Source organism: Martes martes, assembly GCF_963455335.1.
Source record: "Martes martes genome assembly, chromosome: 2".
NCBI classification, from domain to species: Eukaryota; Metazoa; Chordata; class Mammalia; order Carnivora; family Mustelidae; genus Martes; species Martes martes.
In genome coordinates this window covers 195,235,760-195,261,254 of record NC_137889.1, presented here as the reverse complement: position 1 = coordinate 195,261,254, position 25,495 = coordinate 195,235,760, and the positions used below count along the sequence as shown (strand labels likewise).

General features: G+C 40.4%; 1 protein-coding gene across 5 annotated transcripts in view; it reads right to left on the bottom strand.

Annotated features, from left to right (window-relative positions):
* The window catches only part of RUFY3 (RUN and FYVE domain containing 3), a gene marked incomplete at both ends in the record, with an annotated part of 84,554 nt that overhangs the window by 47,413 nt on the left and 11,646 nt on the right, over nucleotides 1-25,495 (bottom strand). For 2 of the 5 annotated variants that reach the window (XM_080797472.1, XM_080797474.1), the window contains one exon: nucleotides 20,278-20,455. The exons of the other annotated variants lie outside the window; for them this stretch is intronic. In XM_080797472.1, coding sequence (XP_080653598.1) covers nucleotides 20,278-20,455 — 178 coding nt within the window. Of the gene's footprint in view, nucleotides 1-20,277; nucleotides 20,456-25,495 lie in introns of those variants that run through there. 5 annotated transcript variants of the gene reach the window in all.

The following is a 25,495-nucleotide window of genomic DNA, read 5'->3' as shown; positions in this document are numbered from 1 at the left end:
TCTAGTGAGTTTCCAAATTTTAGACACAAATCAATAATAGTATGTAATGAGATAAGATGCCAGATAGTGGATCAGTGTTGAAAGCATGCTACCTTTCCACCCAAAGAAGACACTTCATAGTCAATCAAACAAGAGTTACAGACACATTGAATGTAACACCAACCACCACCGTAAGAAATCAGTTCACCAGAAAAAACTTCAATCTCGACAAAATTTAAACAAAACAAAACCCAAAAGCTAACAGTTCTAATTTATAACCTCCTAGAGTTTGTTATTTTTAAAAAGCAAATTCTCAGGAGGCTGGAAACCAGTGTTAACACTTCATCTACTAAAAAGGCAACTGTTAAGACAAATCCATGGTAACAGATGAGAAATAGAATTAAAACGGCTCAGCAGTGAAGGTCTCCTGAAAAGATCTGAGCCCACATACATCGTCTGCTTTCTCAGGGTCTGGAACCAGGATCCACCCTAGACCCTGAGCTGTTAAGTGTGTTACGCATGGGCAACACTCCTTAACTCATGTTTATTCTTGTTGCAAGTACGCATTTATAAAAACTCTTAAGTTAAACAGTACAGTAAAACTAGCATTTCACATAACTGAAATGAGGCAAGAGAAATAGAAAATGGTAATAAAAAAAGGATGAAATGACTCAAAAAAGTTAATGAGTAAAGCCATTCCCCCCCCCCCCATTCTAATTTTCTCTTAAAACTACATTCTAGGAAGACTTTTTTCCGAAAATACATCCTTGACCAACATTACCATATACTATGCGACTGGTAATCTACTGAGATCATCAAAATATTGAGACAGTTCACAACTTCTGGGTTTTTAATGTGTTATATGGTTACAATTCATCTTATTTCCCTTTCTGATTTTACTTACAATAATCACTCACAAAAATTGCCTTTAAACCAAAATGAAAAAGAGGAGGCTGCCTCTCGCAGTAGGCTTGATTCTTGAAGTGGTACTTTGTATTAAAGAAATGGAATTTTGCCAGGCTAAGTCCTAGGGAAGAAGTCTTCAAGAATGGCACAGATTAGCTGGCTTTTATGAAGCCCTTTTCTTTAGGACCAAGCCTATTAAAGGCATCAAAATCTTACAGTTGTGTGGTGCCTGGTAAATAATCAGAACAGCAGCTAACATAACAGTAAATGCTACTCAGCGAATGAATCAACACCCTCCTCTTTGTTTTCCTTTGTCTATGCACTGTCAATCAACTATATAAAACTCATTTTTTCACTGAATTATACATAACTAGTTACAATAAAAGCAGAATCAAAGTTGGAATAAAGACACAGTTTGACTATAGGAAATGAGATGGCACTTAGAATAATTGACTCATTCGAAGTAAAATGATGAAGGAGATACTACTGGGCATGGGTAGTCTTGTCTGGTATGACCAAAGGGACTGAGCACAGTACCACCCCAGGTCTCACAGGGACACCAAGAAGTTTAAGACATATAAGGACTTTACACTTGAACTAGGGACGATAAACACACAAGAAGAACAAGTAAAAAGGCTCAAACTCCAAGTCCTGCAGGCTTGGTGAATGGAGAAATGAATGTGGGCCACAGCTGTCAAGGAGCCCTTCCTTCGAGGTGCTCCCATCTGGACTGACAGGTGTGTTTGGCGTGGGGAGGGTGCAGCGGGGATAGGAAGGCATTAAATGCTCCGGGCGGAACACGGCAAGAACAAGGCAGGAGAGGAGGCTGATGCCCTCATGCACAGGCAGTGAAAAGGCCACTCAGTCTGCACACAGGCCAGGGGATGTTTGTGTGCTGAAGCTGGGGGACCTTCAGGGCCCAGGCAAAGTGGGAGAATATAAAATGATACAGTAAAGTGGAGCCAAACTTCAATTTTTCTATTTTTATTATAAATTATGTAAATCACCTCGAGCTCCCTAAAGTTAGGTGCCAATTACAGAAGAAACAACTCTTGGTTTGGGGAACTTTCTTATACTGGAACATAGGTGCTACTCTTGGAAGTAATGCTATTACAGGACCAAGCTGAAAGTGCTGAATGCTACGGAAATCTACAAATCTGAACAACATTCCAGTCTGGATACTTCGGATTCCTGGGATCTATCTGTTTCTGAGTACTGTGGAACTCACAGGAATAAATACTTTCATGAATGATAAAAAGATTTACATCTTCCCAAGAAATAAATGGAAAAAAAAAAGCCATAGAAAAATTTGATATAACTTGAAATAAAGTCCCCTTAAAACATGATATCAACAAATATCCTAAAAAAAAGAGCATAAACATGTACTTAGGACATTGTACGTGGAACCCCAAGGAGAAAGATTTTAAATGCAAGACTCTGAAAAGCCTAACCCTGTGCGAATGAGGCACCTGTTTGGAAAATCTGGCAAATATTTCTTACTACTCCAATTATTGCCATGAGAAACAAAACCTAAAGCAGACAGTCTGGTTTATGGAAAACAATCAAAAGGTGGTTAGAAATTAAAAAAAGAAAAGAAAAGAAAGAAAAAAGAGAAAAGGAAAAAGCTGAAAGATGTTGGTGTGGCACGCACCTTCTGTATCATCGCGCATTTGCTCCACCAAATCTGTCAAATCCTCCCAAGAGTCTTTGCAAACGGCAAAAAGAAAGGAAAAGAAAGATAAAATGTCATGCAAGCCAAGAAAGAAAAGTGCTATTAAAAACAAGGTTTCAAAAGGGATAACTGAAAGGGAGATTTCCTAGAATGCTTTTAGCGTAACCCAGAGATTAACAGTGAAATGGGCTGGGAACATAGGAGGAGTAGGACATTAAGCAGAGGTATCAACTAAGACTATTAAATCTGTTTCAAAGCTAAAATAATTTAAAAATTTCTAGTAAGAGGAAACAAAGAAGCACATCCCACAAAAAAGTAAAAAAGATTTTTTTCCACTGAAAATCAAGACTAGTCTGTTGGTATTTTTTAAGTGCACACAAGGTTGATTTCATTCAACGTTTGTTTTGACCACTTCAGTGAAGCTGGAAAATAAGTGAATGCTTTTTAGACTCAGGCCAAATGTCATGATACAAACTAGTGACTCTTCTGAAAATAATCAAAGAAAAATCTAAATACCTTTCCCAAAGCCCTCCATCCCAATTCTTCCCCAAGTCAAAAATAAAGGAGATGATGCTACTTTGAAGACAAAATAAAATCACTTATAAAAGTACTCTCTCCTTTTACTACAAATTCAATGTTCTTGTACACAGAATATTCCACGTGAGGCAAAAGGACAGGAAAGAACATGAAGATTACAATATAATAGTACTCTGTGTCTTAAAGCTGTAAGATGACTGTTTGGAAATAAATTTTGAGAACCTATAGAAATTTTTTTAAAAGTATACCAGCTTCTCCTTCAGTAATTCTCAAGCTATTATATTGTACACTATTGCAATATTCATACTGCAAACACAAAATCATGTGAATTTCCTATGTATAAATACACAGTAAATAAAGAGAAATTGTCAGAAGGTGAAGCATAATAGGCAAAGGATACGTTGTCCACAATAAACCTTCCTTCCTGAAAAGTTTACCACAGAAACCACCATAGGGTCTGAGGCAATAACACAGAATCATGATCTTAGAAAAGAATTTATCATTTCTCACTAGTTTATTATCACTGTGATTTAGTTGGTTAATTTTTAGTTAATAATAAATAACTAATAAAGAAAGAAAGAATAAGGTCTATAATAGCCTCAAATAAATTTAGGTCATGTCTTAGCACCAAATGAGTCTAGGCAAATTTATGAAAAATGCTTGGTTTTCAGAGCTTTTTTGGATTCTGCAATTGTGGGTATATATGTAATAAAGATAGTGTTTCATGTAGAAAAAGCACAGTATCAGCATTAGTTACTATTATTTTGAAGTAAATTAATGTTAAAATATCATTTTCAAGTAGAATCTCCTGCTACAGATTTACACTACGTAGGATTACAGAATTACAAGAATATACTCTTAACTATCACATGAGTTTACTCTAAAGACTTGCTAAGTTGGGGCGCCTGGGTGGCTCAGTGGGTTGAAGCCTCTGCCTTCAGCTCAGGTCGCTCAGGTCATGATCCCAGTGCCCTGGGATCGAGCCTGGCATCGGGCTCTCTGTTCAGCGGGGAGCCTGCTTCCCCCTCTCTCTCTCTGCCTGCTTCTCTGCCTACTTGTGATCTGTCTCTCAAATAAATAAATAAAATCTTAAAAAAAAAAAAAAGACTTGCTATGTTGACCTTGTGAAAGTCAGTAAGGTGAATATTCCTATTTTATCCTACATTTTCTTTACCTATAAACTGTATTTGTCATCTAATAAAAGTCTACCTAGTTATCAAAGCAAAATACAGAGGTCCTCCAAGACCTGTGCACAGAGGAGCTCTGGAAAATGAATTTCTAGTTAGGGAGGGGTGCTGAGTACAAGGGGTCTCTCTGACTTTCCCCTTGCCATGTCCCAACTACAGCAGTTTCCCAGTCTGTTCCAATCAGATATATTTTTTGTTATGCTTTTTAAACAAATTTAAACAAACTTAAAAATTATGAGTGTCAGAGATGGAATCAACTTAAAAGAGTTCTCCTCCTCTGAAAGATTAAAAAAGGTGTTTTTTTCTCCTTCCAAAGTTGTTCTCTACTTACCGTGACATGCTCAGCATTTCATTACAATAAAGAATGGATACTGTGATATTCTTTTATAATCTTCTCAAAGAAGGATTTATAAAATATTTAAAAAATTATGCCCTCTGGAATATGTTCAAGTTATTAAAACAATGAAAGTATCTAATACATGAGTTGAAGATGGTAGTACCATGGACAATTCTTATCTTTTTCCCAGAACATTTCATTTTCGTAGGGATACTACTTGGTTGCTTTTGAGCATGTTCTGCCTGATCTAAAAATCTATATTAACTTTGTGTCATACAATACCTATTCACAAGTTTCAGAGAACAATAATCTACAGAAGAGAGGCCTGCATTACAATTTTTCTATCGATGGTGCATAATTCAGAGCTGTAGCCATCAGACCTATATGAAATGCATACTGCAAATGTGAAATAGTAAAGGGACCTTCTAAAGTTACTCTAGCTAAACAGCCTCAGTTCCCACTCAAAACACTGACTGACAAGGAAAGGAGTTGCAGAGCTTGGAAATGCCAAGTGGACTGTCACCGTGTGTAGTGCGGCGAGTCTGGGGATGAAGTATTAGGACCAACCTTCCACTCTAGACGCTTGGATTAAATGGTTAGGAATGCTGTACCTAACAGACTCATGAGATGCACAGGAACAAAGTCATTTTTCAAAGTCAAGAGATAAGAGACAAGGCTGGAACTGTACGAGAGCCCCGAATTAGGAAGCATAGCTTATTTGAGGCTCAGGGAACTATCTTCTGGGCTATGCTTCTGTTTCAGGTCTAAGAATGACTAAGTCAGCAGACTATCTAGGTAGTACTATAAAATATTTGCTCAGTGGCAATGGCAGTGTGGGCTGGTAGAAGGGGCCCTGGCTTTGATATGGATAAAGATTTGGGGCCGCTGTTCTCATAAGGCCTTGGGCCCTGTGTAATTCCATCGTTTTTTTCTGGATGAGGGAATTAGCTGAACCTCCTTCTCTCTTAAGAGATGCTTGAATGAGGGGCGCCTGGGTGGCTCAGTTGTTAAGCGTCTGCCTTCTGCTCAGGTCATGATCCAAGGGTCCTGGGATCGAGCCCAGCATCGGGCTCCCTGCTCAGCGGGAAGCTTGCTTCTCCCTCTCCCTCTCCCCCTGCTTGTGTTCCCTCTCTCACTGCATCTCTCTCTGTCAAGTAATAAATAAAATTAAAAAAAAAAAAAAAAGAAAGAAAAGAAAAGAAATGCTTGAAAGAGCTCAAAGTGCTTCTCCATGATTTACGTGTCCAGGGCTGTGAGAGCTCTCTTTTTGATACATGTTTTTTTCCAGGAATGTCGTTACTATAGACAACCAAATTACAGTCAAGTTTAGAGACAAATGCAACCAAGTTGCACTGTCTCCTTGAGGCTAGGTGGCTCCGATTTACAAAGTGTATTACAGTTTCTTGGGGGAAAATCTTCCTGAAGCCCCAACTACTGATCATAAATAACTCTTTAAGGACTTTTGTGAAAATAAAAGCTAGCTAAAGGGGGCGACTGGGTGGCTCAGTGGGTTAAGCCTCTGCCTTCGGCTCAGGTCATGATCCCAGGGTCCTGGGATGGAGCCCCGCATCAGGCTCTCTGCTCAGCGGGGAGCCTGCTTCCCTCTCTCTCTCTGCCTGCCTGTCTACTCGTGATCTCTGTCTGTCAAAGAAATAAATAAAAAATATTAAAAAAAAAAAAAAAGAAAACAAAGAGGCAACCCACGGAATGGGAGAAGATATTTGCAAATGACAGTACAGATAAAAGGTTGATATCCAGGATCTATAAAGAACTCCTCAAACTCAACACACACAAAACAGATAATCATATTAAAAAATGGGCAGAAGATATGAACAGACACTTCTCCAAGGAAGACATACAAATGGCTACCAGACACATGAAAAAATGTTCATCATCACTAGCCATCAGGGAGATTCAAATCAAAACCACATTGAGATACCACCTTACACCAGTTAGAATGGCCAAAATTAGCAAGACAGGAAACAACGTGTGTTGGAGAGGATGTGGAGAAAGGGGAACCCTCTTACACTGTTGGTGGGAATGCAAACTGGTGCAGCCACTTTGGAGAACAGTGTGGAGATTCCTCAGGAAATTAAAAATAGATCTTCCCTATGACCCTGCAATTGCACTGCTGGGTATTTACCCCAAAGATACAGATGTAGTGAAAAGAAGGGCCATCTGTACCCCAATGTTTATAGCAGCAATGGCCACGGTCGCCAAACTGTGGAAAGAACCAAGATGCCCTTCAACGGATGAATGGATAAGGAAGATGTGGTCCATATACACTATGGAGTATTATGCCTCCATCAGAAAGGACGAATACCTAACTTTTGTAGCAACATGGACAGGACTGGAAGAGATTATGCTGAGTGAAATAAGTCAAACAGAGAAAGTCAAGTATCATATGGTTTCACTTATTGGTGGAGCATAACAAATAATATAGAGGACAAGGGTAGATGGAGAGGAGAAGGGAGTTGAGGGAAATTGGAAGGGGAGGTGAACCATGAGAGACTATGGACTCTGAAAAACAACCTGAGGGTTTTGAAGGGGCGGGGTGGCAGGGTGGGGGAACCAGGTGGTGGGTATTAGGGAGGGCACAGATTGCATGGAGCACTGGGTGTGGTGAAAAAACTATGAATACTGTTACGCTGAAAATAAATAAAAAATGGGGAAAAAAAAAAAAAAAAGGCGAGCTAAAGTACTTAGCTACTCCTTAGGTATTGTGTCGACTTTCCCTTTACAAGAAACCAACATGTGCCCTGTATTCTCATTTGGCTAACAAGCTGGGCTCTTCTAAGTATATCTGTCATAATTAAGAAAGCAAATAGAGTGGGATTTTAAAAAAAGACCCTAAACTAAGTATTAAACGTGGTGGAAAAAACAAGTCAACATAAGCAGACCAAACGACAGGTTTAACAGAGGAGGTGCTGTTAAACTAATAATACACAATTAGCTTGGTAATACAAATACTAGCACAGGAACTACCAACGTAGTTTTTAAAAATGCTAAGAGGTTTTGTTCTAATAAACCAGTAATTTAGGCTAAGATCTATCTTTCCCCCACAGTAGAGTAAAAACAAAAACATCAGCAAAGAAACACAAATGGTCCTGAAAAAAGTAACATTAAGCGACTGCGATCCTGTGATTTAAGTGAGAAATCTCTATTTGGTCTTTCTCCCCATCCCCTGACACAGGGCTCCGGACCCTTGCGAGTTCCTAAGTAATAAGAGCGCTAGGAGCACTTCTGTTCTAATGAGGCGACTCTGGATGGGCTCCTGGATGGGGCCTGGTGCCCAGAAAGACCAAGCCATGATCACAAGCTTGGACTGTTCCGTCCCACTTCCCACTTCTTTAGAGAGGAGAAGGGGGCTGGAAATGGAGTCTACTGACCATGCCAATGTGGGGAAGCGCCACAAAATCCCCGTAGTATGGGGTTTGAAAGCTTTCCAGATGGTGAACAGTCGCCATACCTCAAATCCACCGGGAAGAAGCTCTTGCATTTGGGACCCTCCCAGACCTCTCCCTATGTATCTCTTCATCTGGCTGTTGATCTGCATCCTTTTATCATATCCTTTACTAAATGGCAAACCTGCATGTTTCCCTGAGTTCTGTGAACTGTTCTAGCAAATAACTGAATCTAAGGGAAAGAGGTCCTGGGAGCCTCTGATTTGTCGCCCAGTTGGACAGAAGTTGTGGGTAACCTGGGGATCTACTACTTGTGATTAGTATCTGGAGTGGGGGCAGTTTTGCGGGATTGAGCCCTTAACCTGTGGGATCTGACACTGTCTCCAGGTGAACAGAGTCAGAACTGAGTTAAACTATAGGACACCCAGCTGGTGTCACAGAATTGCTTGGTGTTAGAACTTCCCTCCAACCCCCAACACACACACACACACACACACACACACACATTTGGTGACCAGAAGTGTTAGAAGTAAAGTATTCTGTGTGAAAGGAGAAAGACACAAGAGAAATACAGGCTTTCTTGGTACAGTTATCAACGCTTGAGCCATTTAATACTTAGTACGTAGGCTGAGCAAAGGATTTTACTACGGCAGTTTGTACAGAAATCACAAACAGAAAATATCCTTAGACACACTGCCCTTGAGGAAAACTAAGTAACTGTGACATTAGATAAAAAGGAATTGGTACTGGAGAGATAAGAGAAGATAAAATAGATTCCTAAGTCGGGTGAGCAGCTATGGGACACTGGAAGGCTGGGGAGGACATGGGCCGATAGGGACCGAGGGGATGAGGGAAAGGGGGGACCCCCACATCAGTAGACCCTCTGCTGCCTTGCCTGAATAGCAAGAAATAAACATGAGGAGTCTGATACCCTCAACTGGGAAGCTTGCTGCCCACAGGACTAGACATTATGGAATTCTCAGATGAAACGCAGTACAGATCCAAGGGCGCCTGGGTGGCTCAGTGGGTTAAGCCTCTGCCTTCAGCTCAGGTCATGATCTCAGGGTCCTGGGATCGAGCCCCGCATTGGGCTCCCTGCTCGGCAGGGAGCCTGCTTCCCCCTCTCTCTCTCTGCCTGCCTCTCTGCCTACTTGTGACCTGTCAAATAAATGAATAAAATCTTAAAAAAAAAATGCAGAACACACCCTAAGTTTTACAGCTCTAGGAGAAAGAAAGGAGAAATCCCAGCAGCCTTTCACCCCAGAAAACAGACTCCAGCAATCACAGAAAATCGTGAAATTTCTCATTATACTTTTAACAGTAAAATTCATTCTCTTCTGCTTAGGATATTGTCATTAGCTTAAAGAAAGAAAAAAGATAAAATACAATCATGCAGTTTATAGCTGCTGAATCAATTGTTCTTAAAAAAAAAAAACCCACATATACAACTGTTTCCTTTGGAAAGTTCAGATTTTAGTACTGCGAGAAACCACAACCAACTACAGAAGGGAAAGACAAAAACGAGTTGCAAAGTAGCTAATATGAAAGTTCAAGATACCATGCTACTAAAGAAATTTTTTTAATGTTTATGGCAGCTTGGAAATGTGTCTAAAAAACAAAAATATCTTACTGTTTGACTCAGAAACTCCATATCTCAAAAGGAAAATTAGTAAAGTGCTCAAATTATAACCATAATGATGTACCCAAACTGTCAGTGGTGGCCAAATTTAGAAACAACCTAAAAGTTGTAACAAGGAAGTCAAAGAAATTATGGCATATCCAAAAAATGGAAGACATTAAATGAGGTGATACAGATTTGTATTTACTGATGTGGAAAGATACTACGGAGGAAAAAAGGCAGGTCACACAACACAAAAATGATACGATTTTATATGTAAAATCTGTGTGAGCTTGTAAGTGAACTCTGTTTGTACATATTAATAAAAAAAGAGAATCTGATTACTAAATCTTATCTGTGGTTATCCAGAGGTGCTAGAACTTTAGGTGAATTTTACTATTTTGTGTTTTATACTCTTCTGTATTCTGTAACTCTTACAGTTTGAATATATCATTTATATAACTAGAAAAATAGAGTTGTTTTCATAAATACATTTGTACATAACAATAACATATACATTTTCTTAAAAACCCTCCATTATTTTCAGCACACTGACATATACATTTTATTTGGGAATATTTAATTATAATGAAAAATAAGTACTTAGGGGCCAATGTGTCAACAAATCTATTCCTATGTCCCTCCACCCAGTGCTTCTAAGCTCATCAACTCTTTCTGTTTGTTCTCCAGCAAAGCTCAAATGCGAAAAACTCTAAGGAACAGGTTTTCATACTACTCCTCTGTACTCAAAAGTATTTCAGGGGCACCTGGGCGGCTCAGTTGATTAATATCCGCCTTGGGCTCGAGTCATGATCTCAGGGTCCGGGGATGGGGCCCCGCAACCAGCTCCCTGCTGAGTCTGCATCTCCCGCTCTCCCTCTCCCTCTGCCCCTCCCCTGCCTTCCTGCTCCCGATCTTGTTTTCTGTTGGGAAAAAAAAGTACTTCATAGCAGGCATAGCGGACTGGTGGGGAGCTGGGGGAGCCATAATGGAACACGGTGTCTCATTATACTTTCTATTCCCCCCCCGCCCCAAACGGAGGCACTGCCAAGAAACCAAAATGCAGCACACCCGAGGAGCAGAGAACATGTGGGAACTCTCAGATGACAGCCCCCGCCCTTTCCAGCCAAGCCTCACAGGTCCCCGTGTCTGGAATCCGAGCAGCCGAATTCCAATCCGAGCTCCCTCACTGAGCAGTTACCCACCCGGCACAGAGTTACATCTGGAAAATGAGAAATACGTCAGCGGTTAGGGTGTGAGGAAATGACCCGGCATGGAAGCCGAGAGCCCAAAGAAGAGCTAATGTAAACTCCATTAAGAAAGGCACAAATGAAAGGTTAAAGAAAAAGCTCTATTCTGAGAAAGGTCCGGAAAGGCTCACCAACAGGGAGGAAAGACGGTGCGATCAAGGTGCGATCAAGGACAGTGCAGGGAAGCAGACCCCAGCGCAGGGCATGAAGGAGCTGGGAAGGAACTGGAACGGGAAGGAAAAGCTGATTTTTTTTTTTTTAAGATTTTATTTATTTATTTGACAGAGATCACAAGTAGGCAGAGAGGCAGGCAGAGAGAGAGTGAGGGGGAAGCAGGCTCCCTGCTGAGCAGAGAGCCCACTGTGGGGCTCGATCCCAGGACCCTGAGATCCTGACCTGAGCTGAAGGCAGAGGCTTTAACCCACTGAGCCACCCGGGCGCCCCAGGAAAAGCTGATTTTACGGAGAGCACCGCTGACGGTCGGTTCTGAGGCTTCACACAGCTCTGCTGAGATTTCTCTCCCAGAGAGGACTTTATAAAAGTTGGGCAGAACTTACCTTGAAAGGATGACTAGCCAAGCTATTCCACAGCAGAGCAACAAGAAGGGATGAACTTTGTCCCAAAGAACTTTGCCCAGTAAAGCTTCTGAGACGGTACTGAAAGCTACCGCGTCGGCACTTGGAGAAGTTCACACGGACTGCCTGGTGCCCATGCGGTCACGGGCTGGAGACCCTGACGGTGGAGATCTGAGGCCGTCCAGGCCGCTGGCCGCAAACGTTCCCGCAATCTCACCGAGGGCAGATTACGGAAGGTGCGCCGTATCAAAAGCAAACAGCAAGAACGGGATTCTGTGAAAAGCAGAATCCTCACAATTTGGCTTTTTCTTTTCCGAACCCTTCGGAAAAGAATCAATCAAATACTGTACTGAATGCACTTGAGTCTAGACCCTGTGGTCCCCCTTGAGCACTGCATGCAGCCTTCAGAAACCGAGCTCTGAAAACAAGGCATGTCAGTAAATAAACACAGGCCTATGCTGTGGAAAAACTCAAACTATCTATTAGACACATACAAAAATGACACTGACGACAGAATCCAAAGCAGTAGCCCTGCTTTCAGGCAACTGCTCCTTTTCGTGGATCTGTGAACCTGTTTTGGAAAGTATTCTAAGTATGGGGCAGATGGGTGACCGCACACCTACAGTTTTCAAAAAGCTTACTTTCCGCTTTAAAAAAAAATAGCATTTTTTCCTGATTATAGTAATATATCCTCTTGTAGAGTATTTGGAAGACATAAAGAAGTTAAAAGGATATCCTAATAATCACCTGTCATTCCACTATCCAGAGGGAATAACTTTTAACATTTTTGGTACATTTTGTTTTACTTGTGGTGAATGTGTACCCCTCCCTTTCACACAAACTGTGACCGCAGCGTATGTAGTTTGGGAGACAGCTTTTAAAAATTACATTCTAAACAATACTCTATGCCATTAAATATTGTTCCACAGCACCATTTCTAGTGCCTGTTGTACAGACATTTTAGAATTTACTGGGCCATTTTCCAGTTCGGCTATACTTGTGCTGCTTTTTAAGGTTTTGCTACTATACATCATAAAACTGTGCCTTGAATCAGTATCTCTATTATTTCCTAAAGAAGGATGTCTGGTCTAATCACTGGAACTTAATTTTTTGAGGCTCCTGATTCACAGTGATTAACTGATTCCCAAAAAGTCTGCACCAACGTATATATGCCCACCAGCATATATGCCCCAGTCTTCCTATACTCTCATCAGCACTGAGTATTATTCATGGATATATTAGAAAACAACAATAACAAATTATTACGTTACACTAAACTTCAATTTTCTAGGTAAGATACAGTGAGTCTGGAATAGAAGATAAATGACTAAAAAAATTAAGTTAAAAAAACTAAAAATATAACATAAATTGTGTGTAATGGAGGGAAGGTATTTTAATAATCCTTTCTTTCACCACTGATTATCTGTTGGGGTTAGGAGGTATCACTGAGTTCACCCAAACTGTGTCGTTGGACAGCTACCATAAACGGTACACAGTGCTATGAGGCCTTCTGAAGGAGGCAAAAGAAAAGTTCTGTCCCAAAGAACTTTCTATGTAATTTCATAAAGGAGGAATCACACAGACTGAAGTTCATCATTGGAGAATGATTCCAAGCACATTCAGTCAAGTGGCACAGACAGTACCCAACGATTCAGGAGATGAAGAGGGTTGCACGTGCTAGAGAAGGTCTTGTGGAGGATGAAGGAAGTCAAGGGGTTTCCATTTCCAGATTTGATGCCAGCGCGCAGGATCTCAAGAGGGAACAGTGTAACATCAAGAATAATCAGAGTCTGAAATACAACCTGAGGGTTTTGAAGGGGCGGGGGGTGGGAGGTCGGGGGAACGAGGTGGTGGGTATTAGGGAAGGCACGGATTGCATGGAGCACTGGGTGTGGTGCAAATACAATGAATACTGTTACGCTGAAAAAAAAAAAAAAGAATAATCAGAGTCCTGGTGAAGTGAGAATCAACCCGCTGGCTGAAATCATAAGTACTGAATGGGAGTTTGGAAACAAACAAACACACCAAAACACACCAGGTAAGTAAAATTACCCAAAAAAGGGGATGGAAATACTTGGCCTTTAAAGACTAAGGAGTCAATGCAGTGACTATTTCAAACAATCCATAATCATGAACATTTCTCTTACCATAAGCACCTTTCCACATCACTTCGTACATCCACTTGATACTTTAGCACATAAAGGTCCTTCCTGCCTGCCAGCAGGACAATTTCATCAATGTGCCCTTTTCGTTGTTTGGTAGTATCTGTCTAATCATGTAAGTATTTTCATGCACTTCATAAAAATGAGTGCAAGGAAGAAAACAAGTGGATAAAAGCTATAATCTCCAGTTTAATTGATGGCAATCACCAAGCATACGCCAAATGACATGCTTTGACCTCATTCTAATGTTCACTGGACTTAAGCTGGCCAATGCTGTGAACAATGGTGTGCAAAACTGCTGGAAATATGTCACCAGGGAAGATGTCCTTGATTACATGCAGGTCTGTCACTGGACTTACACTGACTGAGTTCTGGCTGAATGGTGGCTCTACCACTTATTATATTCCCAAGTGTCAATTAGTAAAAGGGGGGTAATAATAATATTTTGGCTCAAAAGATTATGGTAATGATTAAATGAGATACTACATACCTACTACTTAGAGGAAACAGTTCTTGGCACAAAATCACTACTCGGTAAGTGATAACGTCTCCTCCCATGACAACCCCATCACCTCCTTTCAGGAATAGTCTACATGTAATAGAGAAGGCTGCCCGAAATAGGGCTCTTGTACAAGAACAAAAAGTTTGCTTTCATAAAGACTTCCTGGCAATTTTATGAAGAATGAATCAGTATAGGAAGAAAAATGGGTTTGGAGAAAAGCTACAAGTAGGTGTAGGAATCTAGATGTGACATTATTGGTTCCTTGCAGTTTTAGAAATGAGAATGAAAGACAAAACTAAAGACTTTGTAGTGGAACACAACACGGACATCCTTCTTTTACGCCCCAACACACGCAGCACTCTTTGCTTGTTTAACCATAATAGAAAACTGTAATGGCCAGATGCCTTGTGTGTATACATGTGTTGCATTTAATGCAAAAGAGCTAATTTATATAGTTCAGTTAAGTGATGCTTTTGATATGATTAACATGTTCACTTATAAAAATAACTGGAGCCTTGATTTTTCATCAAGTTCGGTTAGTTTCACAGAAGAAGCATTGAGCATTGCATGCTTAAAATTTTCTCAGTAAATACATGCTTATCATCAAAAAGATAAGAGAATGTTCACATATAAATAAGTGAAAATAGAAAGTCTGTTCACAAATTTGCATGTTACTAGGATCCAATATTAAGAGTAATAGTTGGTTTAAACTTTTTACCATTAAGAATGGCTTTTTATAAATGGATGACCCCACAGTTTTGTTCAGGATTTAATAGCTTATTACTGTTTTTCGTACTTCCGATAAAGAATTTTGTTACAAGAAGTGTCCAACAGCTCCAATTTAAAAATGAAACCATCTACAAAATAAATCTGATACTTTTTTTATAAAATAAGAGTAATAGTTGTTTTGTTTTTCTAATAATTTAGAGAAATGACTATTATTATTAAGTCTTATATGTAGGAGGGCTATTAAAATTCACATGTTATACTATTAAATATATGCTAATTTTGGTAAAGTATAGGAGTAAATGCACACACATAATACACTTATTCACTGTTAAAACACTTAAGATTTTATGGTTAAAAAATTAACATTATGCACAATCAGAGGAGAAAAAAAATTTGCTATTTCATCCCTACCTCTAATATTTTGTTCCTAGTAGAACATATGGCTTTATTAATATTTCTGGCTAGAGGTGAAAATTACCTGGAAAGGAAATTCGGAAAGGGGCTGAAAATATATACTGATAAATCTTTCAGTTCTGGCATTCGGGTCTCTGAGAGTACTGTCTCCTCACCATCTCCACCCCCCCCAATACCTACTGCCTCCACTTTATGCCCAGATAACTCCTGTGCATATTTTAGGTCTTACCTTGAACATTACTTCAATCGGAAACCTTCCCTGGAATAAGATTTTTGACTCTGTACCAGCGTACTGCAACGACTATCATTCTACTTGCTTGAAGTACCCCACTCCACACCCCCCACTTGCCAGTAAGTCCAGAAAATACAGAGGACTGGACTTGTTCACTGTGCTGTACCTTAGGACTTACGATAGTGTGGGGCATAAATGATAAGTAGGATACTTAAATGTATGTTGAATAAAGGACCAAGGGTCTGCATGATAAAAAACTGAATTTTTTAAGTATTACTTTTTTCCTTTGGGGGGATTCTAATGGACACGAAAGATTTTTCTTCCAGAAAAAAAAATGCAGATATAAAATTTTATGTATGATTTTTAGGATCAAGAATCCTAGGTTTGGAAGCCCTGCACTAGACTACAGTGAATTCATGCTATGAAGTTTCTTGGTAAATAGCCATTTGGCTTTCCCTGCCAAAATGGCCATTGGGACATGCACTTTTTTTTTTTTTTTTAAAGATTTTATTTATTTATTTGACAGACAGAGATCACAAGTAGGCAGAGAGGCAGGCAGAGAGAGAGGAGGAGGCAGGCAGAGAGAGAGGAGGAAGCAGGCCCCCCGCCGAGCAGAGAGCCCGATGCGGGGCTCGATCCCAGGACCCCAGGATCATGACCTGAGCCGAAGGCAGAGGCTCTAACCCACTGAGCCACCCAGGCGCCCCGGGACATGCACTTTTTACATGAAAACATATGTAGCTCCCCAAGCAGGATAGGGTTATACTAGGGTGCAGTGATATCAATGAGTAAAAGTACATTATTAGTAAATGTCAATGGGATTATCTCAGCACCAGACATTCCCACAGTCACTGAGTAACACCTTCCACTACATCTTTAGGGGATTTTTCCTTGCTTATTTTATCTTATCAGTAGAGTATTCCCTATTATGTCTTATTGGTAAAGTATTTCCTATTGAATGGAAAAACCTGACCACAAACCTGTACCCACAATCTGCACCCACACTGTCCTCTGGGAAGCGTGAAGGGCTATCAATTTCTTAGTCCCTAAAAGCAGACTTTGCATCGAGGGATGGCCAATAAATATTTCTGACCAACAGACAGACCAAAACACATCCTTGCATACAGAGCAGCAGCACTACTACACTTGCAGATGTTTCAGATAAGCCATCTCTTTAAATATTACAGTAACGCCTGCTCTTGGGATGAACCCTAAAGCAACCTGCAAGCGCCAGGGACACTGCAGAGTTACTCGGGAACAGCACGGATGAAGTCTGCCATCACACACGGCTCTCTGACCTGGAAATCACCGCGTCTGCCCAACAGACCACTTCGTCCATAGTCTGTCTCTTATTATCTGCATTTGAAAAGGAAGCTTTCTAAGTCAAAAAAGTAATTTCAAAGCCTACAGATGTCTTTGTAACTAGATGGTGTATTTTATTGTATTAAATTGATCATCTGTGTGCACTGTCTCTCAACATCAGATTCCCGCTCTGTAAAAGGTTAAAAGGAAAATAAGTATTGCTTGATAACTGATTTATATTTTTAATCAGTTTTTGTTTGTTTGTTTATGGAGGTCCGAGAAAGGACAATGCTAAAACATGAATTTAAGCTTACTCACTACTACTTTAGTCTATCTGGTAAACATCTAGTTTTGACTGCTCCAAAGAGTTAGCCATAAAAACAAATATACATTAAATTGGTGGTGTGTTTAAGAATGTGTTGCAGCTCAAGCTATGGCTCCGTGAATAACTATTACACACATAACTAATGTTTATAGGGTGTTTTTCATTAACTATCTCACTTAATCCTCCTAACCTACAATGAGATAGTTACCGCTGCCAACTACTCACTACTCTCCAGCTCACCAGGTACTGCTGGAAATGGTCCCCCTTCAGCCTACATCTGCCTGATGATCGCCTTGTTATGTACAGTGTGTAGCCCAGTTTTACTCATTGAACGGAGCCTTTCCTGAACCCTCTCCTCTCCTGTAGAATTAGTCCTAGGCTCCTATCTTTAGGGGAAATCTACTTAAAATCAAAGATTCGTAGATTTCCTCCTGGTTTAAAAAAAAGTGTACGGAAGGGCACCTGGGTGTCAATCAGTTAAACATCTGCCTTTGGCTCAGGTCATGATCGCAGGGTTCTGGAATCGAGTTCTGCATCCGGCTCCCCCGTGGGGAGCCTCCTTCTCCCACTGCCTCCCACTGTTCTCTCTTTTTCTCTCTGACAAATAAATAATAAAATCTTCAAAAAAAAATCTAAAGTGTACTGAAAGATCACCTCCTTGACTACCAATAAGCACTGAAATAATGAAATGAATGCTTCCATTCCCGTGCATTTAAGGGTTAAGCTAGGCAGAAACTCTAGGTCTAGGCCTGTACTTTGGGGTACACAGTGAGAGGTGGGAGCTCCGTTTTCAGGAAACAAAAGCTGGAAACTGCAAAGCTTCGATTGCTGAGGCCACACACAATATAGATTATCGTCTTATAAGGGTATATGATGCTTTTTGCCCATTTTCTCTCGTGGGAGTCAGAACACCTCATTGCAGGATTTGTGTGGTCAGACAGCTTTCCCTCAGTGAGTCAGCTGGGATCTACAGTGTGAACACTCCTGTGTGTCCTCGCACCAGGTGCTCGGTTTTGTCAACAAGGTGAGATTCACATTACCACTGGCCTGGTGATGGCTAAATTATACCTAATAATTACCACCGGTACTAATATTGAAGCAGGCACTTCCTGAGTCCAAATGACTGTTCAGACATCCTGAGTCAGTCCAGCACAGAAAGGAAATAAAAGCCCCGTAAAGCACCGCCTTGTTTCCTAGATCACTAAACCTAGATGCCTTCCTGTGCCTGGACTTTCTTTTATTATTTCCATTTCTAATCACTTGAAATTGTTGTTCCTCTTGTCCAATCTAAGGCAAGACTCCAAAATTCAATGACAGCATTTCTCTGTTTTCCCCCACACCCTCTATAGTTGGTTCTAAGGCGTCAAGAACTCCCTATTGGTCTGTTTTCCTCCATCAAAGCATGTGCCACATAGAGCTTAGTTTGGGCTCAGGTATATTTTCCAATGAATATATATATTCACAGACTCCCCCTTGAAGGATTCATACAGCGCCACTACAATTGCTTACATGAACCAAACAGCTCTAGTTTGCTCACTCATAGGAATCTTGTTCAAGAAACAAATACATAGTCAAAGTACTAAAATTGATAAAAAGTACTTTTGAGACACTGATGAAAATTATTTTTGAGACACTGGTATACTGGGTTTTATAATTAAGGGAGTATTTCATATTTCATACTGCTCAATAAGGATGAGACTGTTTTTGAAAACAAAATATGAAAATTGAGGCGTTTGCTATAGACTTCTTGGTAGCCTTCTAAAAATCTGTTTTTCTTCCCTTAAGATTCTTAAGCCTTTGGAGGCCGTTTTAAACAATACTGGCATTCTATGGAATTCCAGCTGATGTCTTCCAACCCTTGTGCATGTTCTGAGTCTGAGACTCAGAGCCAAAGGAAGATGCCCAACTGAAAAACCAATCGTGAAAAGATGCAAAGGGCCTTAAAAACTACTTAAATACTGTCCTTAAAGACACACTAAAATGACTACTTTGTGTTCTGTGAAATTAATCCTCTCTAAAACCTTCTCAAGGCTAAGCCCAAATGGGAAAATAAAATCCTTTTCGGAATAAAGGGTGTGATCTGAGTCATGATAAGATTGCAATACAAGGTCAAGGGCAAGGAACCACTTTTCCCTAACCCAATCTGCTATGTGCAATTCACCTCCTGCCCTCTATTCTGCAGATATGCCTAAATACCAGGCAGATGTTGATAAAGAATTTCTCCTCATTTCTAAACATTTCTGTCTCCATTATTTTAAAGCTAGAGAATAAACACTAGCTAAGAAGCTACATAAGAAACAAAAATATTTGCATCTATGACTCAAATTAATTTTCTTCCTTACAGCATTGAGTTAGGAGAATTAAGGGGTATAAGCAGAAAACCTCTGATAATTTAGAAAAGGTTCTGGGAGAAAGTCACAAGTTAAGCGACCACAAAAGTCTCAAAGGTATTGACCGTGGAAATTTCACATGGGTCATCACAGTTACCACAAATAACTTATAAAAAAGCAATGGCCAATAGATCCCATGGGTAGGGATTACCTTATTAATCATGTTTAACGTTTTCAAGGCATTATCCTTTTTAAAGCATCCATATTCATTCAATAAGCACTGAATGTAAAACTGCTTTCTCATCTATAGTCCATATTATTACAAAAAGATAATGTCTGACCAAATAATTTCTAGATATCATAGCCTGTTTAACATTATACCCTGATGCCCCGTGGTAAAACACCAAGTGTCTCAATTATGTCATGTACAATCTTATAGTCATGCTGTCTTAACTTACTTTATTAAGAATTACTGCAATTTCCATAATATCTTAGTACATAATCAGTATTAATAGCTTCTTCATTATCAATTAGGGCCAAATGTGATAAGTGACTTCAAATGTTCTCTTTAGAGGCTTAAAGACAAAGAGCTCTAAGTAGGCACCAGCATCTTTTGAAAGGATACCTCGTGGCAGGGAAAAAGTATTTTTTCCCCATAGAGTAGAGAAGGGGAACTGGGTAGTAGGTAAAGATGAAAGGTTTCCGTGGTTGCTAACAGGTTAGAGTATGGGTTCTTCCTACCTATCCCTGACCCTCCCAGCCTACTGTAACAATGAGGATGCTAGTGAGATACTAGTGGACAGGGTCTGACCATACCTTCATGGGTAGGCTCTGGGTCAGGTGTAAGTGAGATGTCATCCAGCTCTCGCAGGCAGAGCCATTCTCCGTCCATAGACACTCGGAATTTGCAAAGGTAGATGGTCTCCATGGCAGCCTGTGTGATCTTGTCAGTGGTGGGGGTTGGCATATCGGTTGGAGGCGTCAGAGCAGACATGATGACTCAGCTGGGACCACAACACACACACACACTCACACACACACACACACACACACACACACTCACCCCAACAAAAATAAATAAAACCTCCTCACCAAAAAACCCCAAATCCAAAGCTCTGGAACAAAGCTCTCAAGAAAAGGGGTGGGGGAGATTAAAACAAAACGCAAGGAAAAATGCCTTACGGTTTGAGAACCAATTGCTCGAGATAAACAATTCTGTACTATCTTTTCTCATAGATAGTTCCTAGCACATAGCAAAAGAAGATGATGCCTGGTCTTCTCCTAGCTTCTCTCCTTGTATCTTCCCTTCCCCCTCCTTTTTCAGCTGAGCTATAGGCTTTAAATCCCGCACAGCCGATGCCACCTTAGCTGGCTTTAAAAAACTGGCCTCTGCATGAGTAAGTGAAAAATCCTCCTTTGTGCAGAAAAAAAAAAAAACAAAAAAAATACAAAAAAAAAAATCCCCGAAAAATAAACCAATATTTTCAATTTAGCTTAAAAAAATCCTGAACTGCAGAAATCACTTCCAGGATCTGCTCAGATGAGCCGGGATGCTGAGTTCTAATAGGATTGGTTGTGCGCAGTAAGCAGGGTGTTGACCAAAATGGCTGACTAATGAACTGAACTGAAAATCCGGGCTCATGTGACCAGCTGCTCTGAACGTGGGGCGAGCAATTCCCAGGATGCTTTATAGATGCTGCTGATGCAGGGAGAGCAATTAGGCTGCTGTTCTCATCCTGTACAACCCACTTCCAGACTGTGCTAGTCAAACTGTGATCAGACATAACACAATGCACAGATCCTCATCCATTCCCTCACTCCGGGATAAAGGGCCTGGATAACGGGAAGACAATTGACACTGGGTAGTACTCCGTAGCAAAGATGGGGAAAGAGGCAGGTTAATTTAACAGGTACATAATTCACCTCTAATCTCTTATTCTCATATACCTAGCTATTAAAATTCTTTACTCTGCCAAAGGCGGTGTTTTAAAAAAAAAAAAAGCTAAAGCAGATTTTCAAGTTAAATATCATACTCTAAGGCATTTATAATTTCTTTCCCCAAGGTACAAAAACCTGACTTTCTAGACTGGACAGAAATGCAAGAAAAAAACTTGATGGTAAAAAAGCAAAATCCCTTCCAATTAATGGCACCCTCCCCCTTTTGATGCTGTTGTATTTACCAAGTGTCTGCATGAAGTATGTCTTATGTTTCTTTTCTAAGATTTTATTTATTTATTCGACAGAGAGAGATGCAGCGAGAGAGGGAACACAAGCGGGGGGGAGTGGGAGAGGGAGAAGCAGGCTTCCCTCCGATCAGGGAGTCTGAGGCAGAGCTCGATCTCAGGACCCTGGGATCTCGACCTGAGCGGAAGGCAGACGCTTAATGACTGAGCCACCTGGGCGCCCCTGTATTATGTTTTTAGTCAGAAGATAAAGCTATGTTATATTTTTAAAAGCCTCTCATCCTGGAATATCCCAAGGGCATATTATCATATTCTCTTAAACCAGCCAGCCAACTCACCCACCCACACACCTATCTACTTACTATATTATCCAATGAGGCATTTATACCTTGGTAGCTCAAAGTTAGGTGTTTGCTTTCTGAGCCACATAAACAACGAGATAAGGCATGATAAAGTTTTTTTTTTTTTAATTTTATTTATTTACCTGATAGAGGAGGAAGCAGGCTCCCCGCCGAGCAGAGAGCCCGATGCAGGGCTTGATCCCAGGACCCTGAGATCATGACCTGAGCCGAACACAGAGACTTTAACCCACTGAGCCACCCAGGGGCCCTGAGATTTTCTTTGAAAATGTTTTGGACAACTGAAAACAAGTGTCTGTTCTATTTAAGGATCTGATTTTTTTTTTAAAGATTTTATTCATTTATTTGACAGAGAGAGAGATCACAAGTAGGCAGAGAGGCAGGCAGAGAGAGAGGGGGAAGCAGGCTCCCCGCTGAGCAGAGACCCTGATGAGGGGCTCGATTCCAGGACCCTGAGACCATGACCTGAGCTGAAGGCAGAGGCTTAACCCACTGAGCCACCCAGGTGCCCCTAAGGATCTGATTTTAAGGAGAAACCTATAACTTCAAGAAATATATCCTAAGATGATTTATTATATACTAGAGATTTCTTATCAGAAGGATACTTTGATTTCTGAAAACTCAAAAAAATTCTCCTTGAATATTATTGTAATTGTATTTTATATACAATATATCTGCATGATATATTACATTTACATATATATTAAAATTTCATAAATGATTCCTCTTAATTTGAGGTTGATCTCAAAGAAGTAATGCTAAAAACAAGACTCTGTAGATAAACAGGCATTTCTCATACTGGTAGAGGGAAAGCAAACTGGTAAATGTCAAAATGTATATACGTATACGATCATTTACAATTAGGAAGAAAATTAGCCAGTAAGGAAAACGAAATATCCTAGGTTTGTCCATTTCTATTTAAATCTCTTCCACCATTTTCCTACATCTGGACCCAGAGCTATTCATTCATTCATTCATTCCTCCAGTCAATATTCACTAAGAGTATTCCACATGCCAGACAGCAGTCCAGGCACTGGGTGCGCAGCAGTAAGACAAGGTCACCTCTCCAAGGAGGCAGAGTTATGAATCCAAATCCTGAACACAAGTCTTCATTTAACACATTCACATTTAATTACGGGTTGATTCCTTTCTAGCCATATACATTTCCACCTTACACATTAAAACTTTAAGGCGAATAGGTTATAGTTTCACTTTAAGCTATGCAATACTTCAAAATCTCGTAAGCAATCGTTAGAACCTTTAAATTAAACTTACACTGAATAGTTCCGGGAATCACAATGCCAAAGAGCCCGGCCTATCTGTACACATGACATCAACACTGTAGGTCACTGATACATTCTTAAGATGCAGAACGGTGAAAGCAAGAAGAAATTTGAATACTTGGACATGTCCTGGGTCCACCAATACCTGCATTTAGCCTGTCACAAACCATGACAATCTTTTTACCAACCAACCAGGAAGCATTTAGTCACTCTGAACACAGAGGGATGGATTACAACACACCAGCGTAACAAGAACTTCTCGGTCAACAGCAGAGAAACCTGGTCAATATTCCTGCCAAAGGTCTTTCTCTCCAGGTAGAAGACACCAGGAGGGAGGCTGAAGGGAAAGAAAAGCCTTCCTGCGTGAGCTAGCTTTTAGTTGCCCCCATTTATCAGTTGGAGGAGGTATTAGCAGTCATTTCAGAAATAAGAACTGTGGGTGAGAAGGAAATCCTGTATTTCCACTCTCTAAAGCATATCCGCTCGCAGGTAAACACCCCGGAATCTTCAGCATGAACAGTTTCTCATTGTTCACAAGCCAAGAATTCACTATGAAAACAGGCACTATTTGTAAACTAATAAAAATAATTCTGAACATTGTTTAGCTTAGAATGTAAAGGTACCGTTAAGTTATCAGTGAGACAAACCTTGGAACTTTTTTCTCTTTTGCTCTTACCTGTGAATAAAGGCACATATTTGTAAGGTAGTTGTGAGGAGGACTGAGGTGTAGCCTGTGGCCCTAAAATGGAACTAACAGGCTTAAGTGAAATTCAAATCCAAGGTGATGATCTGAATAATACTATGTTCTAGCTGCTTACACAGCTCAAATTTTCCACATTGTAATTGATTCAAAGCAAATGAGATTCACATGTCAAAGTCAGAAGTCATATTCCTTTTAAAGAATATTTACTCAGCTACTATTAAAAGAGGAAGACTGATTTGTCACGCTCAATGTCCCTGTTATACAATGTGGAAAAATTATTATTTAAGGTAGCTATCATGTACTGAACCTCTATTTTCCTTTAAGTCCTTTACAAATACTGTATCAGAGCCTCACAAGAACCCTGCAAAGCAGATACTGGTATCCCCTCTTTACATACCAAAAAAACCAAAGCTGAGCCAAATCACTGGTCCAAGATCACACAACTGGCAAGCAGCATATCTGAGATTTCAAGATCTGCCTTTCGGAGGAGAGGAGGCAGAGGGAGGGGGAACGAGAGAATCCCAAGCAGGCCGTAGGCTCCAGACAGAGCCCATTATGTTGGGCTCAGTCACAACCCTCAGATCATGACCTGAACCGAAATCAAGAGTCGGATGCTTCCCCAACTGTGCCCCTCAGGCGTTCCCCAAACCAAAGTCCATGTTTTCTTTCATACCTTGACATGGCAGCACTCCAACCCAAGGATTAAATTTTAATTAGGGAAAACAAAAACGAAACAAAAAGCAAAACCAATTTAATACGAGGCACCATCCCCATAACATTTCCCAAATATTAATTTCAACAAATTTAAGATTCGAGGAAGAGGAAATTTTTATTAGCCTTCACACTTTACAAACTATATATTCCACTGACATTCTGGTCAGGTTTATAGTAAGTATTTTCCGAGACACTGAGAACCCAGCACAGATCTCTCCTTTTGTGTGCTGAATCCAAATTCTTCCTGATCACCACGAAGAATACACTACTGACCGTACCTCCACCTGAGGAAAAGAGCTGAAAATAACCAAGTTCCCGCCTCATCTGCTAACATAGGGCCTATTAAGAACACTTGATAGAATCAGTAGTGTGAAAAGGTAAATGAAGGGGGAAATTATTTTCTAAAATGACTTATTCCAGAACTTCTTTAAATAGCCAACTTCAATGTATGATTTTATTTTATTTTTTTATTTTTTTAAAGATTTTATTTATTTATTTGAGAGAGAATGAGTGAGAGAGAGCATGAGAGGGGAGAAGGTCAGAGGGAGAAGCGGACTCCCCAAGGAGCCGGGAGCCCGATGCGGGACTCGATCCTGGAAGTCCGAGATCATGACCTGAGCCGAAGAAGGCAGCCACTCAACCAACTGAGCCACCCAGGCGCCCAATGTATGATTTTAATTCTTAAAAAACATAACCAGTATCCACAGAACCATCGCCCAACTGATGAAATGAACCAACAACCTGAATTTGTGCTCTTCTCTCTTCTGAATTCCTGCCTCCACTTTTGAGGCA